At 38.7% G+C, this 22,512-nt stretch overlaps 1 protein-coding gene across 1 annotated transcript; it reads right to left on the reverse strand.

Annotated features, from left to right (window-relative positions):
- Positions 1–603: 603 nt before the first annotated feature.
- Positions 604–21,777, reverse strand: LOC128505594 (uncharacterized). The gene is given in 13 exon segments (XM_053476108.1): positions 604–720; positions 723–954; positions 1,005–1,280; positions 1,282–1,304; positions 1,776–1,880; positions 2,013–2,070; positions 2,353–2,432; positions 2,435–2,499; positions 2,868–2,922; positions 2,925–3,009; positions 5,080–5,282; positions 20,752–20,929; positions 21,710–21,777. Coding segments are annotated over 13 exon segments (1,545 nt in total).
- Between the last annotated feature and the right edge of the window lie 735 nt (positions 21,778–22,512).

Consider the following 22,512-nt stretch of genomic DNA (forward strand, 5'->3'; position numbering starts at 1 on the left):
TTTATGAATATATTTTAATATTCATAAAATCCTGCTTATTTATGTAAGTAAATATTTTATATTTGGCAAACTATCATTATTATTATTATAGAACATCCACTGCAACAACTTTATATCTTATATCTTAGTAAACTTTGATTCATAATATCCTTTAATCTGAAAGTTTATATCTTCAGATTAAAGTCAGAATGCTACGGACAAGTTAAGAGTTACAAAATCTTGTTTGTAGATACAGGCCATCTAATAGATTAATCTGGTGAGTAGTGAACAGGACACATGTATGAGACAACTGTTATCCCATTCCTTTTATGTCTATTAAGATCTTTAGTAACTCTTGTTTTGAATATTAAGAGATATTTAGTCTTGTGTAAATATTTAGGAGACCAAGGCAAGTTTATTTTATTTGCATCAGTGAAAGGGTATTAATTCTACAATTTATATGTATTGAGAAAACAGTTTAATGCACGGTTATCATTTCTTGAATGAGTTCAGAAGAATCAGAAAAAGAATTGATTTGATTGCAAGTGATTGAGTGTTTCACATGGATGGTGAGAACTGCATTTGCATTGATTTATGTAACATCTTTAACTAAATATTATCTGTTTATTTAGATGGTGGATTGAGAACCTGACACTCATTGCCATTAACCAGACTGTAGTTCATGTCTCTGTAGGTTTTAATGTTTGCCTGCCGTTGTCTCCATAATTTCTCATATAAAGTTGACATTTTTATAAAGTTATAAAGTTTATATTTTGATTCGGAGGTGGTAACCCTGCTGCTTTTGCCAGACTTACATAGTAATTCCACTGATCAAAGTCCATTTTTAGGAAATGTTTCACCTGAATACCCATCTTTGTCTTTCTTTGCTTCTCTCTTTCTACATCCTCTTCCATCAACTCTCACGAGGGCAACTGCACATTGCCGTCAAGCACTGCAAGTGCTAACTGGATCTGAGGAAAAGATAAATTTAAGAAAAAATTAGACAAAAAGCATAAAAAATTGCTTTATTATATGATTAAAAGATGCTTAGGTTATAATAGAAGTAAAAAATGGTGAGGGGAAACTCTGGAAGCATCAGATACATGTGAAGAAAAGCCACTAGGTGGTGCTGCACCTCCAGGCCAAGCTCTTCCAGGCAAAGGAATGGAAAATGGTAACTGTATCCAGTGCAAAGCAGAAGAACTTGAGCGTGGGCCACTGAACCATCCTGGAAGAGGAGAAAGCCATCATCCAGCACCTTCACTACAGGAGGTTCCTGCTGGATTTCCAGGGGCAAAGGCTGCCTTATTATGGCTCAAAATCACCTAGAGATGGAGATACAGAAACAGTAAGCGAGAAAGCCTTAATGCTTACCATTAATATTGATGACAGCCACACACAGCTCGATTTTAGAAGGCACTCGTGTGCAACATTAGTGAGTATTGAATAACCATTAGATACTGACCAGTCAATTACATATTCTAACTACATGCAGGTGACAAGGAAAAAAAAGTTTCTCAGTAAGGTTTTGGGCCGCCTTTAGAACTGCTTCACTGTACCTTGGTTTCAGTTGTACAAGTATCTGTGTTGTACTGGAGTGATAAATGTCATTCTTTCAAAAGTCATTGCCTCAATAGGTGTTCTCAGTCTTTATTTAGTCACTAGGCTATAGATTAGAGGCTCCTACATGAAATGGAAGCAAACTATATGTATGTAATTATTTATTAGATAAATACAGGCATATATAAATAAAAAAGGACGCAGGCAAACATTATGACATTTAATTCTTGTTTCACCTGGGCTTTAACTTGAGCCAGCTCAAGCGAGATGTCAACCCCAGATGATCCAGCACCCAAGACCGCAACAGGCTCTGGGTAGCGACAAGAGTTGCTGTGCATCACCTTTACCGAGAAAGGACAAGGGGAAAAAAAGAGATGGCAATAAGAGATGGCAGAGAGCAATATGGTAAGATAGTGCAAGCATAATGGTTTGCACTTTCAGGGTCATGTTTGTTGTTACCACTGAATATTTGCTGTACCTTTAAAATGCTCTATTCCAGGAATGGAGGGCAAATGGGGCTCAGAGAAATGACTGTAGAAAAGGAAGTAACACATGACTCATACGTAGAGGTCTGTTGCTCTTTTTCTCCTTGCAGCTACTTTTACACATATTCTTTATAAATGGTTTAAACAGTGCTCATTCATATTCTAACAGCAAGGGTGAAATCAGCTGAATGTTTGGATTTTAAACCAAAAAAAAAACACTTTTAGGAAAATAAAATGCATCATTACAATATGAGACCAAGGGATCAACTTTACACTGACTGCAAGTTGTTTTTTTGCGTGTCTCTAGATCAGAAATGACATTCCTCACCCACTGCAGATGAACACAGAGTCGAATGTCTGTGTGCTATGTCCTCCGTGCGTGCCACGCGAAACTACCTCCCACCTCACGCACCCCCCCCCCCTTCATCTGTCTCCATGGAGATGGGTTTCACCTCTTCCACCATAGTGTTGAACTGTCGGGAAGAGGGAGACAGGGCCATCACAAGCATTACTTTAGCCTCCAACACAACACCGTTACTCACTAATACCAAAGGACATTTACAAGCCACTCCTCATTGGCCTACGTGCACATCTGATTGGCTGTGTTTTCTGCTACTGTCTCTATGGCAGTGTTTTCAGCCAGCGGTCAATGAAGTTGACACTGTTTTAAAATCTAATAAACATTGCCACGATCGACACAAGTTCTGAACACAGACAATTAGATACTTTAGACAATATGTTTGACTATTTTGTATACAGTATTTTACAATTTGTAAAATATGCTTGGAAATGCACATGATGCACATGATGAAGAATGACATCATGATCTTGGTTTGAAATTTCTAATGTGTGGTGTGATGTCATGCATCTTGCAGTATGCCTCTAAATACTGCTGTACTGTACATCCCAGTGGGTCAGAAAAGAGGGCAAGTCGGAGTCAAAGGGAAAATCAGGAAACATCATAATCTCTTTAGGTGGGTTGGTTCTAAAAACACAGAACATGTTGAAAGACACAACATCATGCTCTCAGCAGTAAATGAGGGATTTACACAAAGGGGCATACATCATTGATTGTCATGATCACTACTGTCCAGCTGTAGTAAGCCAAGGTGAATGACATTTTTCATGGTGAAATGTCTCTGAGATTATTTTATGACCAGCCACTTTCACTTAGTACTATATGACATTCCAAAATGTTCAGTAGTGACTTTATTAGGCATGCCTACCATATATTTGGACTGATTACGCTTTTATGTGCTCATATATTCACCATATAGGTGCACTTTGCAGAATATAATTAATGACTGTAGCCCATCTGTTGCTCTGCACAATTTATCAGACTTCCTCTTCTCCCTCCATCAGTGGGAAGTCACCACTGTAGGACACAGCTGTTATTATTTGGGCACTAACATTCATATGGCAGTCACAACTTATTTAGTGCTGCCTTGCTATGCATTGGCAAAGCTGCATATTTGAGGTTTGCTTTATCTCATATACTGTCAGATGAACAAAACAGTCACTACAATGTCACTGTCAATTAAAAAATGGTCCAACACCCTAAGATTTGTTCAGTGTGGCTATAGTAAGAAAATGTACAACAATATACAACAATGTACAACAATGTACAACAATGACCAAGCTAGCAAAACTCTGACCTGGCCAAGCTAGAAGACCACATTTTGGCAGCTGGTAGAAAAAAAGCTTCTTAATTATATTATATTATATTATATTATATTATATTATATTATATTATATTATATTATATTATATTATATTATATCATATTATATTATATTATATTATATATTATTACTATAATGATTGTCCCCACAAAAAGAGGATATTACAAATTACTCCATTACAATACCATAAAGATGACTTTAGTATGAGGACTTTGATAAAATTGTCCTGAAGTGGTCTGGGGTCTTAAAACTATTAGGGTTAAACAGGTGACACCTTTATAAGTCAGTGTGCCAAAGACATCTTGTCTACATAAGGAGCTGTGCAACTAGTGCTATTCTATTCAACGGGCCAGGGGTAGTTCAGTGGTTAAGGCATTGGACTACGGTTCGGAAGATCCCAGGATCAAACCCCACAACCACCAAGTTGCCACTGTTGGGCCCTTGAGCGTGGCCCTTAACCCTCAACTGCTCAGATGTGTAATGAGATAAAAATGTAAGTCGCTCTGGATAAAAGCGTCAGCCAAATGCCTAAATGTAAATGTAAATGTATTCTGACCATGTGCGCTACCACGTCTGCAATTTCATCCTGGACAGCAAGTAAGAACAAATGGCAAACGTAAAATTCTGTGTAAATCATGCCGAAGTCTGTCAAGAACTCCGTCAGCGTGCTATGGATGACTAGTCCTTCATGTCAAATATAAATACCGGGGACAAAATTTGTGCGTATCGGTACAACCCTGAGACAAAGCAACAGTCTCCCACCATCTCCACGACAAAAAAGGCGTGGCAGGACTGTAACTCGACCAAGTGCATGCTTATCGTCTTTTTTAACATTTGGGCCATGTAATTACAAACCATTTAAGAAAATGTGTTAATATTATTTGGTATGTGTACTGTATCGTGCAGTGTATCGTGGCACAGTGTGACAACCAAACCCATCAATGTGCCAACCTTCCCAGCCTACCTTTAGCCCAGATTTTCCAAATTGCAGTACGGCAACACAAGGCATGTCTTTTCACACATAGCACCCTTAAACTCCATATATTTCATATAAATAAACTAGATGAGGCTGTGAATTGTAAGAATAAACCTTTTTTTCCGTGCCGCACTGAAACAAGTCTTGAAAACCACGCATTTGACCCACTGCAGGAGAAATTATGCAGACATGCAAAATATCCACCTTCCTGGAATCAACAAGTCATGTGCACAAAAAGTGGACCTCCCCATACTCTCACCAAGAGGGGTCTACCAACCTGCCCCTGTGCCAACCTGACCCCCCCCCCCCCCCCTTCCCCTAAAAAGTCATTTTAAACCTGTGTGTGCTCAAGTCCTTTGTACACACTGTGTATACACGCTCGTGAGCGATATGCCACATGAGGTCTGTGTACATGCTGCAGTGGATCGGGAGGTCGTTGTCAGAAATGCCCACGCGCTCCTCGTAGTACCACGTGCCTCCCAGGCGCGCGCTCTGCTCGAACAGCACGGGTGGCTCGAACGATGGAGCGCGAGACAGGATGTGACGAGCTGCACACAGTCCCGCTGCCCCTGCGCCAACCACGATACGATATATCTCCGTCTGCTCACACGATGGAGAGCCGAACAAAAATAAAAGAGCGTACACACACACACACGCCCACTTCGTGCACAGTATTCAAATCGCATTTAACACCTATTCTTCACGGCGGTTATACACGACACAAGAATACAGCTCAGATATTTGGGGCATAAAGCGCCATTTTGAGCTGAATGCGAAATAAATCAACGCAGCGCGTCCGTCGTCAGCACGGCGTCCGAATAATGAATCAGTCCGACCTTTGAGCCTTAAAATCTCCCATACGTTCTCTTACCTGTTTTTTTTTATTATTATTTTATTTTATATAAATCGAACAGATGTGGTTCAGAAAGGGTGTGGTTCACACAGTTTTGGTGCTGATTTTAATTGAACTTTAATACAGAAAAATGTGTGTGCCAAAGAGGCTACTTCTGAAGTTTATGCAACATGGAATGATCAATCTAGCTTCCCTGAAATTTTTTAAGTTACTAACTTTTAGAGTGATGATTTTATATGTGCCCCCAAAAAGGCAATTTTTTCAAAGTTGTACTGTCTCACAATAATTTGTAATGCAAATAATTCATATTTCTTTATGAGCATTGATACTAAACATGGTGTAAGCTTCTTGTGGCATATGGCCTGTAAAAAATATTTGCTTAAATAGTTTTCTTTTGGTAAAAGCTTAAAAAAAAAAAAAAAAACGTAGTGTCCGTAACCATGATGCAATATCTTAACAGTGCGGCATTTTAGAATGATATACTTTTTCAGGTTTATGTTTTTTCATGTGAAACTAAATTGGCCAAGTTTCATCTGACAGTTAAAATCATTGAAAGATTTGAATTAAAAAAAGTTATGGATATTACATAAAAGGGCATAAATTGCATTTAGCAAATGTGTTTCTTTTTATCTGATAAAAATACAAACGTGTGTGCATATTCACAAAAAGCAAATCATTAAGTATTATAAAATTGGTGTTTGTAATCCTATCGGAAAATTCACTTTTTAGCCTACCATGTTTTGGCTGAAAGCATGTTGTGAGCAAGTCATTGCAAAAACTAACAGTGAGTGGTCTTACCACATTCAAAGAGCCTTTTCTAATGCTTTTCCAGGTATTTCAATATTCATGATAAGTATAGCTGAAAATTTTGAGAACTCTCAGGTATTTCCAGGTATTTCCAGGTATTTCGGTACTCATCATAAGTATGGCACAAAATTCTAAGACATTTCCATATTAATCTCTCTCTCTCTCTCTCTCTCTCTCTCTCTCTCTCTCTCTCTCTCTCAGTGTTGGGGCAGTACACTGTGTAGTGCATTATACAAAAATAGTGACATAGTAAGTCAAAAATTATTGATAGAACTTGATTACCCTACTATGATTGTAACTAATTATTCCAATAACAATAGAATTTTGCTAAAGTTTTTTTTTGCATTTCTACCATAAATTTCATATTACTTATTCAATTTAATTCAATTCAACCCAATTTTATTTGAAAATTAGGGAAATAAGTATGAAATGTATGAGAAAATATGTATGAATCAAAATTATAAGATTGTCCCTGATGAGCAAGCCAAGGGCAACCGTAGCAAGGAAAATTCCCTGAGATGGCCCTAGGAAGAAACCTTGGGAGGAACCAGACTCAATTGTTTTGCAGTCATACTGTGTGTTAGGTGGCGTTAAGTTCAATATGTAAATGTTAATGCGTTTAAGTTAATATGGAGTCCAGTTTTGTTATTGGAGTCTCAGGTACAAAACTAAAGGAAATTCCAGTCCTGAACTATTGAGTGACTATCAGCGTGCAATGAAGGGTCATGAGAGAAGATGGGAACGCAGAACACCCTGGAAGGGGTGGCAACACATTATAGGGCACAAGCACATGCATCTGAAAATATCAGCCTACAATGCATGGCATTGGTCTGTGTACCTGGAGGGAAGTTACAAAGCACATAGAACAATCTACAAACTCCTGTTACACAGACTGGCAGTGAGATTCAAACCCTTAACCCTGGAGATGCAAGGTGACAATGCTAAGCATTATGCCATCATGCCACCTACCCTGAATTTATGGGGTATACATTACAATCACACAATTATTGTAGATAGTCTGGAGTTTGATACAGATGTATTGTTTTTTAATTTTACTAAATTAGTGAAAGAGCACAAATCTTTAATCTCTAGCACATTAAAGTCACCAGAAGCACTTATTTCTGTGTGCCTTTATTTTCTGTTCTCTATTAAAATATTTAACTAACTACTCACTCACTCATTCTCTATATACAGGATTTACTTAACCTGTACAGGGTTGCTGGGGGCCTGAAGCCCAACCCAAGGGCTATCATGTCAATATGGACCAAGGGATGTTTCCAGAATCTTGCTAAAACTATGCCATGAAGAATTAAGGCTGTTCTAAAGGCAAAGGGGGGTCAAACCACTTGACATGATAGTATCACGTAATTGCTGCAGATTTGTCGACTGCGCCTCAATGGTGGGAATTTCACTACGCCCCAAAGGTGCTCTATTGAATTAAGATCTGCTGACTGTTCAGGGCATTTAAGTACAGTTTGAGATTATTTTACCTTTGCAACATGGCATACACCAGCCTAAACTTTTAATACAAGGCAAGAAAGAACCATGCTTTCAAGTTGTTTACACCAAATTCTGACCCTACTATCTGCATGTGACAGCAGAAATCAAGACTCATCAGGTCAGGCAACAAATTAAAAAATCCTATATTGTCCAATTTTGGTGAGACATGTGAATTCTAGACTCAGTTTTCTGTTCTTTGCTTACAGGTATGGCATTCTGTGTGATTTTCTGCTGCTGTAGCCTACTTGCTTTAATGTTCCACATTTTATGCATTCAGAGATTCTTTCAAGCAGACATTGGTTGTAACAAGATGTTGTCTGAGTTACTGTTGCCTTTCTAGCAGCTCGAACCAGTCTGGCCATTCTCCTCTGACATCTGGCATCAACGAGGATATTCTCCCCCAGAGAATTGCCACTCATTGGATTTTTTTCTTTCTTTTTTAGACCATTCTCTGTAAACGGTTGTGTGTGAAAATCACAATAGATCAGCAGGTTTGCAAATACTCTGACCAGCCTGTCTAGAACCAACAACCATGCCACATTCAAAGTCACCAAATTGACTTTTCTTCCCCCATGCTGATGCTCGGTTTGAACTTTGTCAACTTTGTGTTGACGATGTCTACATGCTTAAACACAATAGGTTTCTGCCATGTGATTGGCTGATTAGATATTTGATATTTTAACAGCTGAACTTGTGTTTAATGAGTGTGTTAACAGCTAAAAGCAAAAAAAAAAAAAAAAAAACAATACATGCAACCTGTCTTCCCTCAAGAAATGCGTGCGGATCAGATCAGTTAGGCATTTGATTTTAACAAGCAAGAAAATGTGTAACATTAAGCCTAGTGTTGAGAGTTTGCTGGAGGTGAGATGTTGATGGAATCATGTTGTGGTTGAAGGCCCATACGTGAGGTCAAATGAGAGATTTAAGAAAGGAAGATGCATAATTTTACTGAATGCTGTAAACACAATTATAGTACTTTATTGTTTGTGCCTGCTGTTTAATTATTTGATGTTCCAGGACTGGACAGAACAATTAGTATGGGTATACTAGATGGGTCACTTTCTGAGCATGAATCACTTAATATATTTTTTAAAAACAGTCTCCAGATGTGCTACACTGTTTGATACTTTTTATCTTTAATGCTCAAGAGGCCAATAATTTTATTTCGGGCCTGAATTTTTTCCCTGATAAATGTTTAAAATGCGGTACTCTGCGAGTTCTTCTTCTGTGTACCTCCTTATATTAATACTGTAAATTAAGTGTACAGCTGATGCATATGATGTCCAAGCCAAGTAATAGGGTACTTTTAATTACTGTGGGAGTTTAAAATGTGGATTTCTTTCTTTCTTTCTTTTTTTTTTTTTTGCTATTTACTTATTAGGACAGATACTGAAATCTTCTTCTCTTTAATCTCTATTTTGTGTATTAGCTGTGTACTTTTTAATTGATTAGGATATAGCAGGTTATACCAAATGTGTTTTTAGAGTGGTAACTATTGAGTGTCACATGAATTAGTTTGCCCTGTTAATTGTTCTATATACGGTACAATAGTCTATGCAGTAAATAATGTCCAAGTGAATAAATAAGCGATTCCTACATAGCTCTAATGGTTTCCGTCTTTTTGTTAATAGATTAGGAACATGGGCCTTTCTTTGGTCTGTTGAAAAAATCAAAGAAGAAAACAACTAATAAGATCTTTAATTCTAAATATATAAGAACAAACTCTCTTTTTATTTATTCCCTTTTGCTGTAAGGATTTAATACATTCTTCCATCAGTCCTAGCAAAAAATCTTGGGACAGACAAGGAGAGAAATAAGTCTTCTCCTGCACATGAACGGGAGGCAAATAATAAACTGAAAATCATCTTACTTGACTCTAAATTTCCCGTGAGGGTGCAAAATGTTAGATACAACTAAGAAAAAAATTCTTCAAGGGTTCTTTGTAGTTACTAAAGTGCTGGTGAAAGTGAGTCACTTTAGCGGGAAGAGGTGAGAAGGACAGTTGGTAGTTGGTCACCCATGTTTACCCCAAGGGTGATGCAGTGACCCCCCCGATTAGACAGTTGGACATTTCAAGATCTTGATGTGAGGATACAGCTCCAGCTTCAGGGATATACAGCACCTTCAGTTTTGCTGGGATTTTCAGTTGGTGGGCTGCCATCCATGACAAGATACATGCTGAGATGTGTCTGAGGGAGGAAAGAAGAGGATGAGTTGTGTCATCAACATAGCAATTGTATACAAAACACATTTAAGAATATGACATCAATGAGAGAGTGGGCACAGATGGAGAACAGAAGAAGATCCATCACTGTGCCCTGTAGAAAACTAGCAAAGAGTATGCATGGCGCAGAAGTGGATCCCTTCATCTCACCTGACATGACTGTGCCTCCAGGTAAGATCCAAATCTTTGCCATGCTTTGTAACAAATTCCAATACGTATAAGGATGAACAAGAGACCCTTATGATTGACTGCATTAAAGGCTGAGGAATGTTCACGGAGTATGGGAACTGAAGTGTTTGGCTCATCTAGTTTCTCTTTGTCTCTCATTAGCTATATTTACATTCAGTACAATGATCCATTATTAATCAAAATGAGTGATCATAATAGATCCTGAATGGTTAATCGCAATGCAATAAATAAGGCCAATCCAGATGAAATTTCTAGCCTGTGTAACAAGGTGGGTATCATATTTTATAATCATCAAAATAAAAGAATTTTAGTTTGTTTGTGTTTACTACATTGAGTCAGTGTGTAATAAAGTGTTCCTAATCTTTGATATTTCTTTAGAATGCAGTTAATATAACTGTTATTTCTTGTGCAGATATTCCAGACGGTGATCTTTTACTGTTTGTAACATTAGAAGATGAGGAAAGGGGTTAGGCAGATGGACTGTGTGTGTTTATGTTATTTTCACTAACTAGAACAATGTTGTTCTGAACAACTGATTCCAAATTCTGGGCAACTGGACAACTTTGTTCTGGTCATAAACTATTTGTGTAAAAATCATACTTTGATGACTAGAAGTTTGATTCTAGTAAAAATGTAAAGCACCAACTTTTACCCTTGTCTTAAGTAAAATAATCTGCCGTAGTCTGAACTGATCGTCTTACATGTAAAAAACAAATATATTCCTCAACATGCCATTATCAGACAACTTCTTTGTTGTGTAGCAAAAACAATGGTGCATGCAAATATTTAAATGTTAAAATGTTGCCATGCAAATAAAATATTTAAAGTGTTCTTATCAGCCAACTTATGTTTTGTGCAGCAAACCTAATATGTACACTACTGTTCAAAAGTTTTAGAACACTTTCTAACTCCATGATCGTTCCTGATGTTTTTTTCCTTCTACATTGTAAAGGAATGCTAAAGGCGTCCAAAAAAATGCATTAATCTCCTTTGAACAGTTAATGGTGAGATGTGTCTGCTACTTATGCTCTGTAAAGACTTCATTTCTTCTTCACAAATTTGCAAGTGTTATGGCAAAATGGGCAAAAAACTATTAATCTAAGTTAATTTGCCAGATATAAAACCTGTATGAGGCGGCACGGTGGTGCAGTGGTTAGAACGGTTGCCTTGAACCTCCAGGGGCGGCACCGATACCCGTCTTTGTGTGCATGGAATTTGCATGTTCTCCCTGTGCTTGATGGGTTTCCTGCGGGTACTCCAGTTTTTTCCCACAGTCCACAGGCCTGCAGATTAGGCTAATTGGTGATCCTAAATTGCCTGTAGTGTGTGACTGAGTGTGTGTACTGTATGTGTGTGCCCTGAGATTGATTGGCATCCTGGCCAAGGTGTACCCGCCCCGTGCCCTGGGATAGGCTTAAACCCCCTGTGACCCTGAATACAAGATAAAGTGGTATAGATAATGAGTGAGTAAGTTGAACATATTGGAAACTGCTGATCTCTGATTCATGCACATCAGTCTTTGCAGCTGACACATAATAATGTGGAAACATCACTATTTTAATGAGAGAGGAAATAAGAAAACAATTAGACTGGCTACATGAACTCTGTACAACTGTAGTGAGCCTAACAGCATCCTGGAATGCACAACATGCCGAATCTTAAAGCAGACGAGCTTTGGTTCACCTGTAATATTTTAGTCTCTAGTTTCCATTTATAATTTGACCTGTCATTTTACACACAATACTCTGGAGTTTACTCTGCATGATGCATAAAAACATTGTGACAAGGAGGTCTGCAAACAGTAATGCTTTGTAAACCTTTGAAAACGCTACAGTAACTTATTGCTACAGTAACTTACAGTAACTTATTGGTGACCAGGAAACCATCTCAGAATGCAACATGTCGCACCTTAATGCAGATGAACTAGAATAGCCGAGGACGACATCTGTCTGCCGAGAACAGAAAGGTGAGGCTGCATTGGGCTGCATTGGGCTAACCATAACTGTACAGCTTGGTCTGATTAATCTTGATTTCAGAAGATAGTGGTGGAGATAGTGTAATGGTGTGGAGACTGTTTTTCTTCACACTTTGGTTACACACATTCATTCCAGACAATCTGTGATTATATGCCACAGCCTTATTGCCATATTGCGACTGACTGTGTGCTTTCCCTCACTTTACCCATTCTTCTTCTTCTAATGGCTTATTCACCATGTCAGTAAGTGATTCAATGTTTTATAAGAAGGGTGTTCAAGTCAAACCAGGACTTTTGAATAAAAGAACACAGTTACTGTATGAGAGTTAAAAACTCTAATTACCTCTCTATATAATTCCCTGCTATACTAATGCACTTAACCCACTTCTGAAACGATGGCCTCCCAGGAACTCCTTTAATGGCCTAAAATGTGAAAATCGCTTAAAGCAAAGTCAGGACAGTACAGGGATGTGGTAATGACTCTCAGGTGAGTTCCTGTAATGTACAGTACAAGTGGTGTTTATGATGTGTGTGTGTGTGTATGTGTGTGAGTGATTTTAATGATGATGGCTGATCAACTCCATTACCCTTCCTTCATAAGAATCCACACCTCACAGCACCCCCGTTTTTAACATTTTTTAAATGTTTTTAGATAACAAAATATGTAAACCTCATCCCAAAAGCATGCTCACTTCTGTGTATTATTTGTCGCTAATTGTAAATCATACTAGCTTTTACTTTCATGTAAATCATTTCTAATATGGTACTTAAAAGCATAATTATACTTATCTTCCCAACAAATTCTCTCTCTTTATATCCTAATACACAATAAATTCACATTTTAAACGTGTATTTATGGCAGGTTTCTGATTGTTTTCCTTTTGTAGAGATCTTTACCACACCAGTCATCATTGTGTCTACACCACTGTAATTGCCTCACAGGTCATTATTGTGTAAGGTGTTTTTAATACTCTTGGACACTGTAATAAATCAATTGACTGAAGGCCTCATTACTGGCATCACTCCTTTTTCTGGTTTGTTAGGTAGGAGTAAAAAATTGTTTAACAGCTCTCTAGATAATATTCTGAGATTAGATGAGAAAAAAAACAAGATTAACTGGGATTTATCTAAAGCACATATAAAAAAAATTAGCTTAACTTAATTAACCCTGGGAAAAAAGACCTCTTTGCCTTACCTCCTACATCAGTCATGCGGCTTTAAGTGCTCAGTCAAGTGTGCTGTTTACAAAATTTTAAAGAGCTTAAAATAAGCAGTAGAACTTTTTTTTTCTTCTTTATGAAAGCAGATGTCTGCATTTGTTACAGGATGTGATACAGGAGCTGCTGTTTGCCATACTGAAAAGGATGCATGTACAGGAATTAAAACACTGGTTTCATTATTGTTTCATTGTCTTATGCCGCTGCTTTTTTGCCATAGTACATTAATTTGTGTGTATAAAATGACAAGAGACAACGTGGATTTATCGAAATGCTTGTAATTCTCAAATAGATTACATTGTAAAATCTCTTTGTATGGAAATATAGAGTTACTCGAGCAGGAGGTCGCAAAACCTACTTGATGGCAGTATCCAGTTGCTTCTGCTATCTGACGGGTTAATGCACTGTGACAGCCTTTGTGCTGAGCTGCAGGCAGTGGGTTGGGGGGGAGTAGGAGGGGTCCATAATAACAAGACAAATAAGAGGAAAATTGTTTTTAGCTGTGCTGTATTTGCCAAGCGAAGATAAGAGGAGACGTCAGCTTCTGGAAAACAGGGATAAACTCTTTGTGGGGGTTCAGATTTTGCATAGTGGGGGAGGAATGGCAAGGGGGCGTTTCTGAGGGAGCGAAGGTGCCATTCCTTTGTCTCCGAAAATGGAAAGACATGCGTCCCACAGCTAGTGGGAAAAGTGATACACAGTGATGGTGCAGTCTCGTAGCAATCTGGTGATGTTGTGTGACGTGGGACTTCGTTGTCGCGGTGTCTGTGTGTGTGTGTCTGTGTGTGTGTGTGTGTGTGTGTGTGTGTGTGTGGGTCCATGAGATGGTGTACGAATGAGAAAGGAATAGTAAATACATCAGAAAGGACATGCAATGAAAAATGGAACAGATGAAAGTGACCAAGATCAATGATGGCGTGGCAGAAATGGAAAAAGGTGGCAATATGGCAAGCAAGGGAAACATATTTTTGTGATCAGAAAAGAAAATTGAGCAGAAAGGCAAAAAAAAGAGTGAGAAGGAGGGGTGGAGAGGGAGAAATTGAAAGCGTGCCAGAGTGAATCAAGCCTCCCCCCCCCCCATCCCCCCAACCAAACCCTTTTTGTATTTTACATTCAGTGCAGGTCGCTTCCTGGCACTTCACGGTTTCGACCCAGGCGTATGACGCATCACTCCCAGATGAAGGGTACCTGCTGCTGCCGAGGCTGATAATGATAATAGTTATGATGATAATAATAACCAACTTCCTATGTTTCTCGTGCCTGGCCTGTCGCTTACGTGGCAGGACTATCAGCTGCATTTACACACCATGTGGAGATGCTCTGGTAGTGCCGGGAGTGTGTATCAAAAAAATGGACAGTGTGCTCTACATACAGTATGTTTATTTGTACTTTTGCTTAAATGGCAATACAATTTGAAATTGTTATAGTCCTTCAAGGCAAATTGACTGACTAAGACTTTCTGCTGCATCTGATGATTCACATTCAGTTGATGTATTTCATTTTTCTATGCAGGAACAAAAAAACATGTTGTATATTTACAGGCGGGTGAAAAAAAACAAACTATGAAGGGCATTTAGGGTTTGCTGCCATGCTTTGAGTCCACTTGTCCCCATACAGAAAAGGGTCACTGGAAATGAATGCAAAGTTCTTCTGATTAAGCATCTTTATCCTATGATGAAACATTTCTATCCTGATGTGAGTGTATGTAAATTACATGCTTTGGCCTTCACAGTCACCACACCCCAACTTATCTAGATACCAATGGGAGATTTCAGACTGATTGTAACACTTACAGCAAGGACCCAATTCTACAACTGTGACAGCCGTTGAAACAGAGAAAAGGATTTATTAACACTCTATGCACAGTTGCAAAACAGTCTTTAAAAACAAAACGTCTTTATGATAATCCAAACTTCAGGAACAGGGTCTTCTAGTAAACATGAGCCAGGCAAGAATTTGAACAGAGACAAAATCAGAAGATGACTAGACTGCACAGGGGTAGACAATGGCAGACTGGCTCTGCATGGTTTTATTTCGGAAATGTGAAATGTTGGGTGAACATGCAGTGTCCTTGGTAACTTGAGTCTGGTGGTCACTGAGTTGATTACTTTGAAGATGGGAAATAAGCCAGATTCTTGTATTCTAGTTTTAAAGATAGGTCTTGAGTGGACAATTAAACTCGCTGACCAGGTGCATACTTTGGAGCAACGATGCATCTCTTATTTCCTCAAAAGAACGTTCTAAACCCTAACCCTGTGCAGTGACGACCGAGGGCACACTAAATTCTTTTTCCTGAGCAGGAAATAGTAGAAGTTGATAACCATAATCGCCTTGGAACGGGGAGATTCCTGTGGCCAAGGTGAGGAGATCATTGTGAATATACTTGATCCATGGGAAGAGGGGTTATGTGAGCGCATCTAATGTAGAGTCTTTTATAATGCTTGGTTGAGGCGTTTGTCTGTTCCACTGGGGGTGATAATCTGAGGAGTGACTGACAAAACTCCTTCCAATATAATGAAGCAAATTGAGAACCCAGTTAGAAACAATGTCCATTGGTTAATTTTAAGAACATGCTGAATCATAATTTTAGTAATTTTGCTGATAATTTATAGAGTGGATTGAAGTGTGCCGTTCTGGAGAAGCACTCGACAATGGTTAGCATGACAGTGTTTCCTTCGGATGGGAGAATGCTCTCGACAAAATCCAGCAAGATGTGACTAGATAAACAAAAATAAAGATGACACTTATGTGCTAAAAGATTCTCTTCACCAAGATTATTAATAGTAACAAAAATGAAGGACTATCTTTTGGAAGAAAGTTGTTCCTCCATCCACAGCTCCAAGACCAATACTGGAACTCTTCAAAAAGCATTTTTTAAAATCAGTCTTTACTTTGTTCCCATTCTGTAACTTATACACAAAAGCATTATTAAACATTTTTTAAATCTTGTCTTTCTTACTTTGATATTTGTTTTGTGTCTAAAGCTAGTTTTCATAATTGAGCTTTTATTAATTCACCGTGCACAGTAGTGCTTGTGCTCTGTACTGCTTTTTCCCTTAATGAATTAAAAACGTCTCCAGACATTTTTTTCCTTCTAGTTCCAAATTGTTTGAAAGTCTATGAGTAGTAAGAATAGGACTGTAAATCAAGATCTATAAATTGAAAATTAAACTGCCACGACAGTTTAACAAGTAATGCCACAAATAAAAAGCTCTGTAAAGGAAAGTAAGTGTGAAAAATAGGTTGCATAACAATTTAATAATACCTCTGAAAAGTGCACTTCTACTCAGAGGTGTCAGGCCCATTCAAACTCAAATGTATCTGATTAGATTATAAATGTACAAATTATATTATTATGTTTAATAATATTTGTGCGGTAGATTTTTTAAATGATCCATACTAATACAATTTTAAAGCCAAAGGTGGCTTTCTGTATGTACATAATGTACATAGAGTGAACGGTTTACTCAGTCACCCCTCACTGTTTAGGGTCTTTGGTTCATTCTAACTGGAGAATGTTGTGTACTATCAGCTGAAAAAGTAGATTGCTCATAGGAGCCTGTAGGAGTCAAGCAGAGATATTATGAGCTGATACACAATTGCACAATTGCGGCAATGTTAACCGCAGTGTGAGGTATAGAGAAACGAGCTATATATATATATATATATATATATATATATATATATATATATATATATAGCCCATATATCTATATCTATATCTATATATATAATTTTTTATATATATATATATATATATATATATATATATATATATATATATATATATATATATATGTAAACTCCACGCACAGTCCATACAGATATTATACCATTAAAATAACTAGTATTATAACACAATATGTAAATGATAGATTTCATGATAAAATAGATGAAATATACCACATTTTCACTTGTTTATGTTTAGCATTTGAATTTAGCTATTCAGATAGCTCCAGCTCTTCTTAAGCACTTTAGAAGGTTTTTTACATCATCGCCAGCTGCTGTGTAGGGTCCTCCATCACCCTCCTGGTGTATAGTAACTAAAAGCTGTATTGTATGAGCGAAATGCTTTTAATTGTTAAAAAGTGGGGGTTTTAGTGTGCAAATTTTCCCTGTGCAACGGAGACTTAATTACTGCCTTCAAGTGAAGGAATAGATTGAGTGCTATTAGATGTAGGGCGGTGGGCACAGCAGCCATTAGCAATGAGCTAAATTGGGCTTATTTCCATTCAGGGATATAGGGCAGGTGGAGGAAGAAAGAAAGAACTAAAGAAAGAAAGAAAGAATGGAGAGAAAGGGATGTAAGCAATGAATAATGCTAGTGCAGCGAGATTAAGCACAGGAAGTAAATACATGAGTGAAATGTTTGGTTAAGAAGAGATTGCCATCATTATTGCTATGTTTGACTTTTTCGCATATCTACTGAGCCACACGGCAGCCTCTCTCTCTGATGATAAACATCACAGTGGGCCCTTTTAATTTATCTAGCATGGATTTAAAAAGGATTAGTTCAGTCATCCCGTCACTGTGTTTCAAATATTTGAGCAGCTCCCATATACGAAAACAAGGATATGAAGTAAAGTTTAGGCACGTCACAGTACATTTATGATTCCTGTTCATGAGAAAGATCGTTTCTGAGACCAGACAATGAAGTCCACATCTATAAGCTTAGGAGGAGAAGCTCAAACGAAGCACTGTTTTCATTGTTCTGATAAACACTGGAGTTAGTTCTAATGTGGACACAGATTAAGCCCAGGCTTAAATTGAAAAAAGGATTTGTAGCGGGAAAATCTCCTTCCGATGGTTTAATGTAGCCAGAAACTAGGCTTTATCTATATTCTAATTATGGTCTCTGGCATTGTGTTGCTTGAAGACTGCAAATGTAGATTGGGATGAGAGTAATCCGTGCTGCAGCAATGGGCAGAGATGATAGTCAACCAGTCTGCAGCTGCCTTGCGCCACACATTAGCCATTCATTGTAAGGAGAAAGGGCAGAACAAGACCATTTGAGCTTATTATAATAATAGAGGTAGTTTTGTGTGAAGACGGGGATTTCATTAGATGTGTGTGTGTAGGTGTTTGCTCATTTGTATCGACTGGGTTTCATTCATGTGACTATTCATTTGTGTGTTCTTTTGATTTTTATTGTGTTTGATCTCCCTTTGGGAGACCTTGGCCAGCAGGAGCGGCATTAACATATAGGACAGCTGGGATAACCGTGTCCATTATTCTCATGACCATCCTTTTTTTTTTTTTTACACACTTTTGACATTTCCCTTTTTCTGTGTTGACTTTTGTATATGTTCATATGTGAGTGAGTGTATGGGGAGGATGAAAGTGGGTTGTTTAAACACTCACTGTTATGACCTTGAGGGGGCATACAGTATGGCTGGTGCTCATTAGGAAAATTTTAAATTTTATTTCATGTGGAGGAAAACAATCCTAAAAGAGTAAATATTTTCTTAATAGTTAGATTTCGATTTAGTAGTCATACCATTACTTAGCTGCTTTGTGAGATGTTCTCACAAAGATAGTAAGACCAGTGTGTGTGTGTGTGTGTGTGTGTGTGTGTGTATGATGTGAAAAGAGAGAGACTGAATATGTGAGAGAGTGATAATGTGGTAAATGCTTTTGAGGTTTTCCTGACACTCATCCCTTTTCATTCTTTGAAGAGTGTAACCTCAACATTTTGCTGCCTTGTATCAAAGTGCCTTGGGCAGATGAAAAGGGATGGACATTGTCTATCACTGTGTGCGTGTGTGTGTGTGGTGGGGGGGATGCTTGGGCATGCAGGGACGATAGAGAGAAATGGAAAGCAGGAAAATAAATGTTCACTAGTAGGAAATGTAATGGAATTGCAGCGTTGCCAGATGAAAACTCCAACTACTGCCAAAATGACATTTGTGCTGAAAAGACCTTAAGCAGATCCATTCGTCTTTACGCGAACAGTATATATGGATGCATGCTATCGTAAATTATTGTGATTGTCCACCTCTTTCTATCTATCTGCCTATCTCTAAACAGTATTTCTCTCTGTCCCTGCTTCTCTTTCACATCTCATGTATGTGCCTTTAAATACAGAAAGACAAGCATTCCTATGAACTTTATTAATATTAAAAAGCAGGCTTTCTCGTGTATGGCACTAAACCTCCCACAGTGTCCATTTGCAAGGTAGGGAAAAAAAAAATCCTATCATTGTGTTGATGTCAGAGCAGACCGTAGAGCATGTGTGTCGTAGCGAGTGGGCACATAGCAGCAGAGCAGCAGCACAAATCAGATTTATTGCAAGTCCCACCGTTTGCCTTCCGCCCTCCCTGTCATTTAACGTCACTTTCCTATCAATCATTGCTTTCGTGTGCCTAATTCTCTCTCCGTTTCCCAACCTGCTCTCCCCTTTGCACTTTCTTCATCTGTCACCTGCTCATATCAATCCATCTCTCTGTCTGCGCTGCCATTCCTCCATTGCCATTACTCTTCCTTTATCAGTCTGTTCGTAGGTTTTGACCATCCGTCATATCCGCTTATGCCTCATTATTATTGCTGTTATGAGCAGACGGCAACACATACGCTATTTACAGTGACAGCCCCTTCGCAGGGTGGTGGGATCGTCAAAACAAATGGCGAGGCCGCTCATGAATTCTGAAATGCCAGATCTTAATATAAAAAGAAAAAAAATGATGCAAGCATATGGGCTTATCTGACAAGCTGGACAAGAAAGCTCTACAGCACAGCAGGTGGAGTATTATACGTAATAGGCTTTATTATTCACTCCCTCGATTTTAGGTGGTCTATCTCAAATAATTCCAAAAGGCGAGAAAATGCAGTGTCTCTCCTGCAGCTGAGGCCGATCACTGAAGCGTTTCAAAGCCATTTGATTGAAAATGAGTGCAGCTCGAGCGTGAAAATGGCAAGCTGTTTGTGATGTCACATAAGGCCTGACTCATACAGTAGTGCTGTATTTCTGCCTTATTCAAAAGCGCATAGCCACTGCAGATGTTTTTTATATCACAGCTCATTTTCACACTTAGAAAATCTTATAGACCAGCCAGCTGGAGATATGTGAGCATCTGACGTGTGTTGTCTAACATAACGTTACGATCCACACTGGCTTGTTTTGGCTGCGATCTGAGCAAAGATGAGCCTCGTTCAGCCTTGTTGATGTTTTCAACCCGATCCAATTTAACAGCTAAGGCAGCCATGTTGGAGCTGAAGTGAGATGGCGGCGTGCTCTGTTTTACTCTTGTGGCTCTTTTTTTTTTTTTTTGTTTTGAGAGCTCGCAACTGCATCGCCCAATCATTGCCGCCGCATGCAGCCTCGGAATGCTTTCCTTGGAATGCTGTTGTTTGCCTAAATTGCTCTCGTCTTTGTGTGGAGGAAACCAGATCGGAGCCTGCGGCTCACGAAAGGGCGGCTGATTGCAGCTATTGTCTGCCGAGTGTGGCTTGCGGCACTCACAGGAAAACTGCTGTTCGAGGGGACTGATACAGTGAGAACAACAGGAACAGAAATACAGAGGGTGCCAACAAAGGAACGATGACATGAACGGGTTAAGTTTATAGCTTGTGATCTAAAATGCAAGTGTTTCCACCCTCTAGAGAAACTCCCAGTGAATGATATGTACTGCTCTGTCAATGACACAGCATTCTGTGAATGGTGTCGTTTCGCACTAAACATACAGTATAACCTGCATTCACACCATTCTGGTCCTAATTAGTGTGATTCCCATCTACACAGTGTGCACTGCCAGGTGAATATAAAGCCTTGCTAAATACCGGTATAGAGAAAAACAAAAACCCTGAAATGCTAACAAAATGCTGCAATCTTTGTGCTATGGTATCTGAAATTGTTGCATTCTCAAATTTATATGTAACATGTAACATTTCTCTCTATTTTCCTTTCTTTCTCGTCTCCTCCTCTTTAAAGATAAACCCCTTCTTCTTTTTAGCCTAAAGCATTTTCACATCTAGAAACTTGAGATGCTTGATCAATCCAAAACAATTTCACATTTCAGATCTTCAAAAAAGCTTTGGGAATATCCATGTTTACGGACGTGAGATTGTTTAGTCCCTGAATATATATTATCATGTGCTGGCATTAGTAAGAGAAAAAGATATATAGATAGAGAGAAAGAGAAAGAGAGAGAGAGAGGGATAGATAGAGAGAGAGAGAGAGAGAGAGAGAGAGAGAGAGAAAGAGAGAGATTTGTGCGTGTGTGTACACTGTATATAAATTGGCAGGTTGTAATTAAATGTGCAGACCTCTCCACTATCTCCTCCTCCAGCCGTGCGCCAGTGACGCACACGCCGGCTGCAGAGAAGTGAGTCATCCAGCCCCGAGGATCACCACCCCTCCCTCTGTCTCTCCATCCTCCCCACCCGTCTCCCCTTTACCTTTTTCGTCCATTCACTCCAAAACATGCGCTCCATGTCTCCAGCCTCCCTGCTTCTCTACCCCATTCAATCCCCCCCCCCATCCTTTTTTTTTTTTTTTTTCTAAACACATTATACTGCATGGCCAATTTCCTACCTTCCTTTTATGCATTCCACCAGATCCCTCTCTCTGTCTTATTCACATTCCTACAACTTATTCTACCAATACGTCGCTCTAGTATATTTCTCTCTCTATTTTCCTTTCTTTCTTGTTTCCTCCTCTTTAAAGATAAACCGCTGTCTTGCTCTTCCTTTTTAGCCTAAAGCATTTTCACATCTAAAAAAAAAGAAAGAAAGAAAAAAAAAAGTCAGAGGCGGCAAGGATGATGCAGCAGCTTATCTCTTCTGAACTATACGCAAAAAGTGACGAAGCAGATGACTTTTCACGCTTCGGTTCTCGCCCTGCTGCCAGAAACCGTGAGTAGTGATCGATGGCTCTAAGTTATAGAAACAGCAAAACAAAAGGAAGAAAAGAAGCGATGCATTATGTGGCAACGAACCAAAGTCATGGAAAGACAACCAAGGCTGGCCACAATTGCCAAACAGAGGCCTGAGTCATTATCTGACTCATAATTAATTATTACCTTGGGCTTTGGACAAAGGCTCAACCTGTCAAAGGATGACAGTGACAA

The sequence above is a fragment of the Clarias gariepinus genome, chromosome 17 (assembly GCF_024256425.1).
Source record: "Clarias gariepinus isolate MV-2021 ecotype Netherlands chromosome 17, CGAR_prim_01v2, whole genome shotgun sequence".
NCBI lineage: Eukaryota > Metazoa > Chordata > Actinopteri > Siluriformes > Clariidae > Clarias > Clarias gariepinus.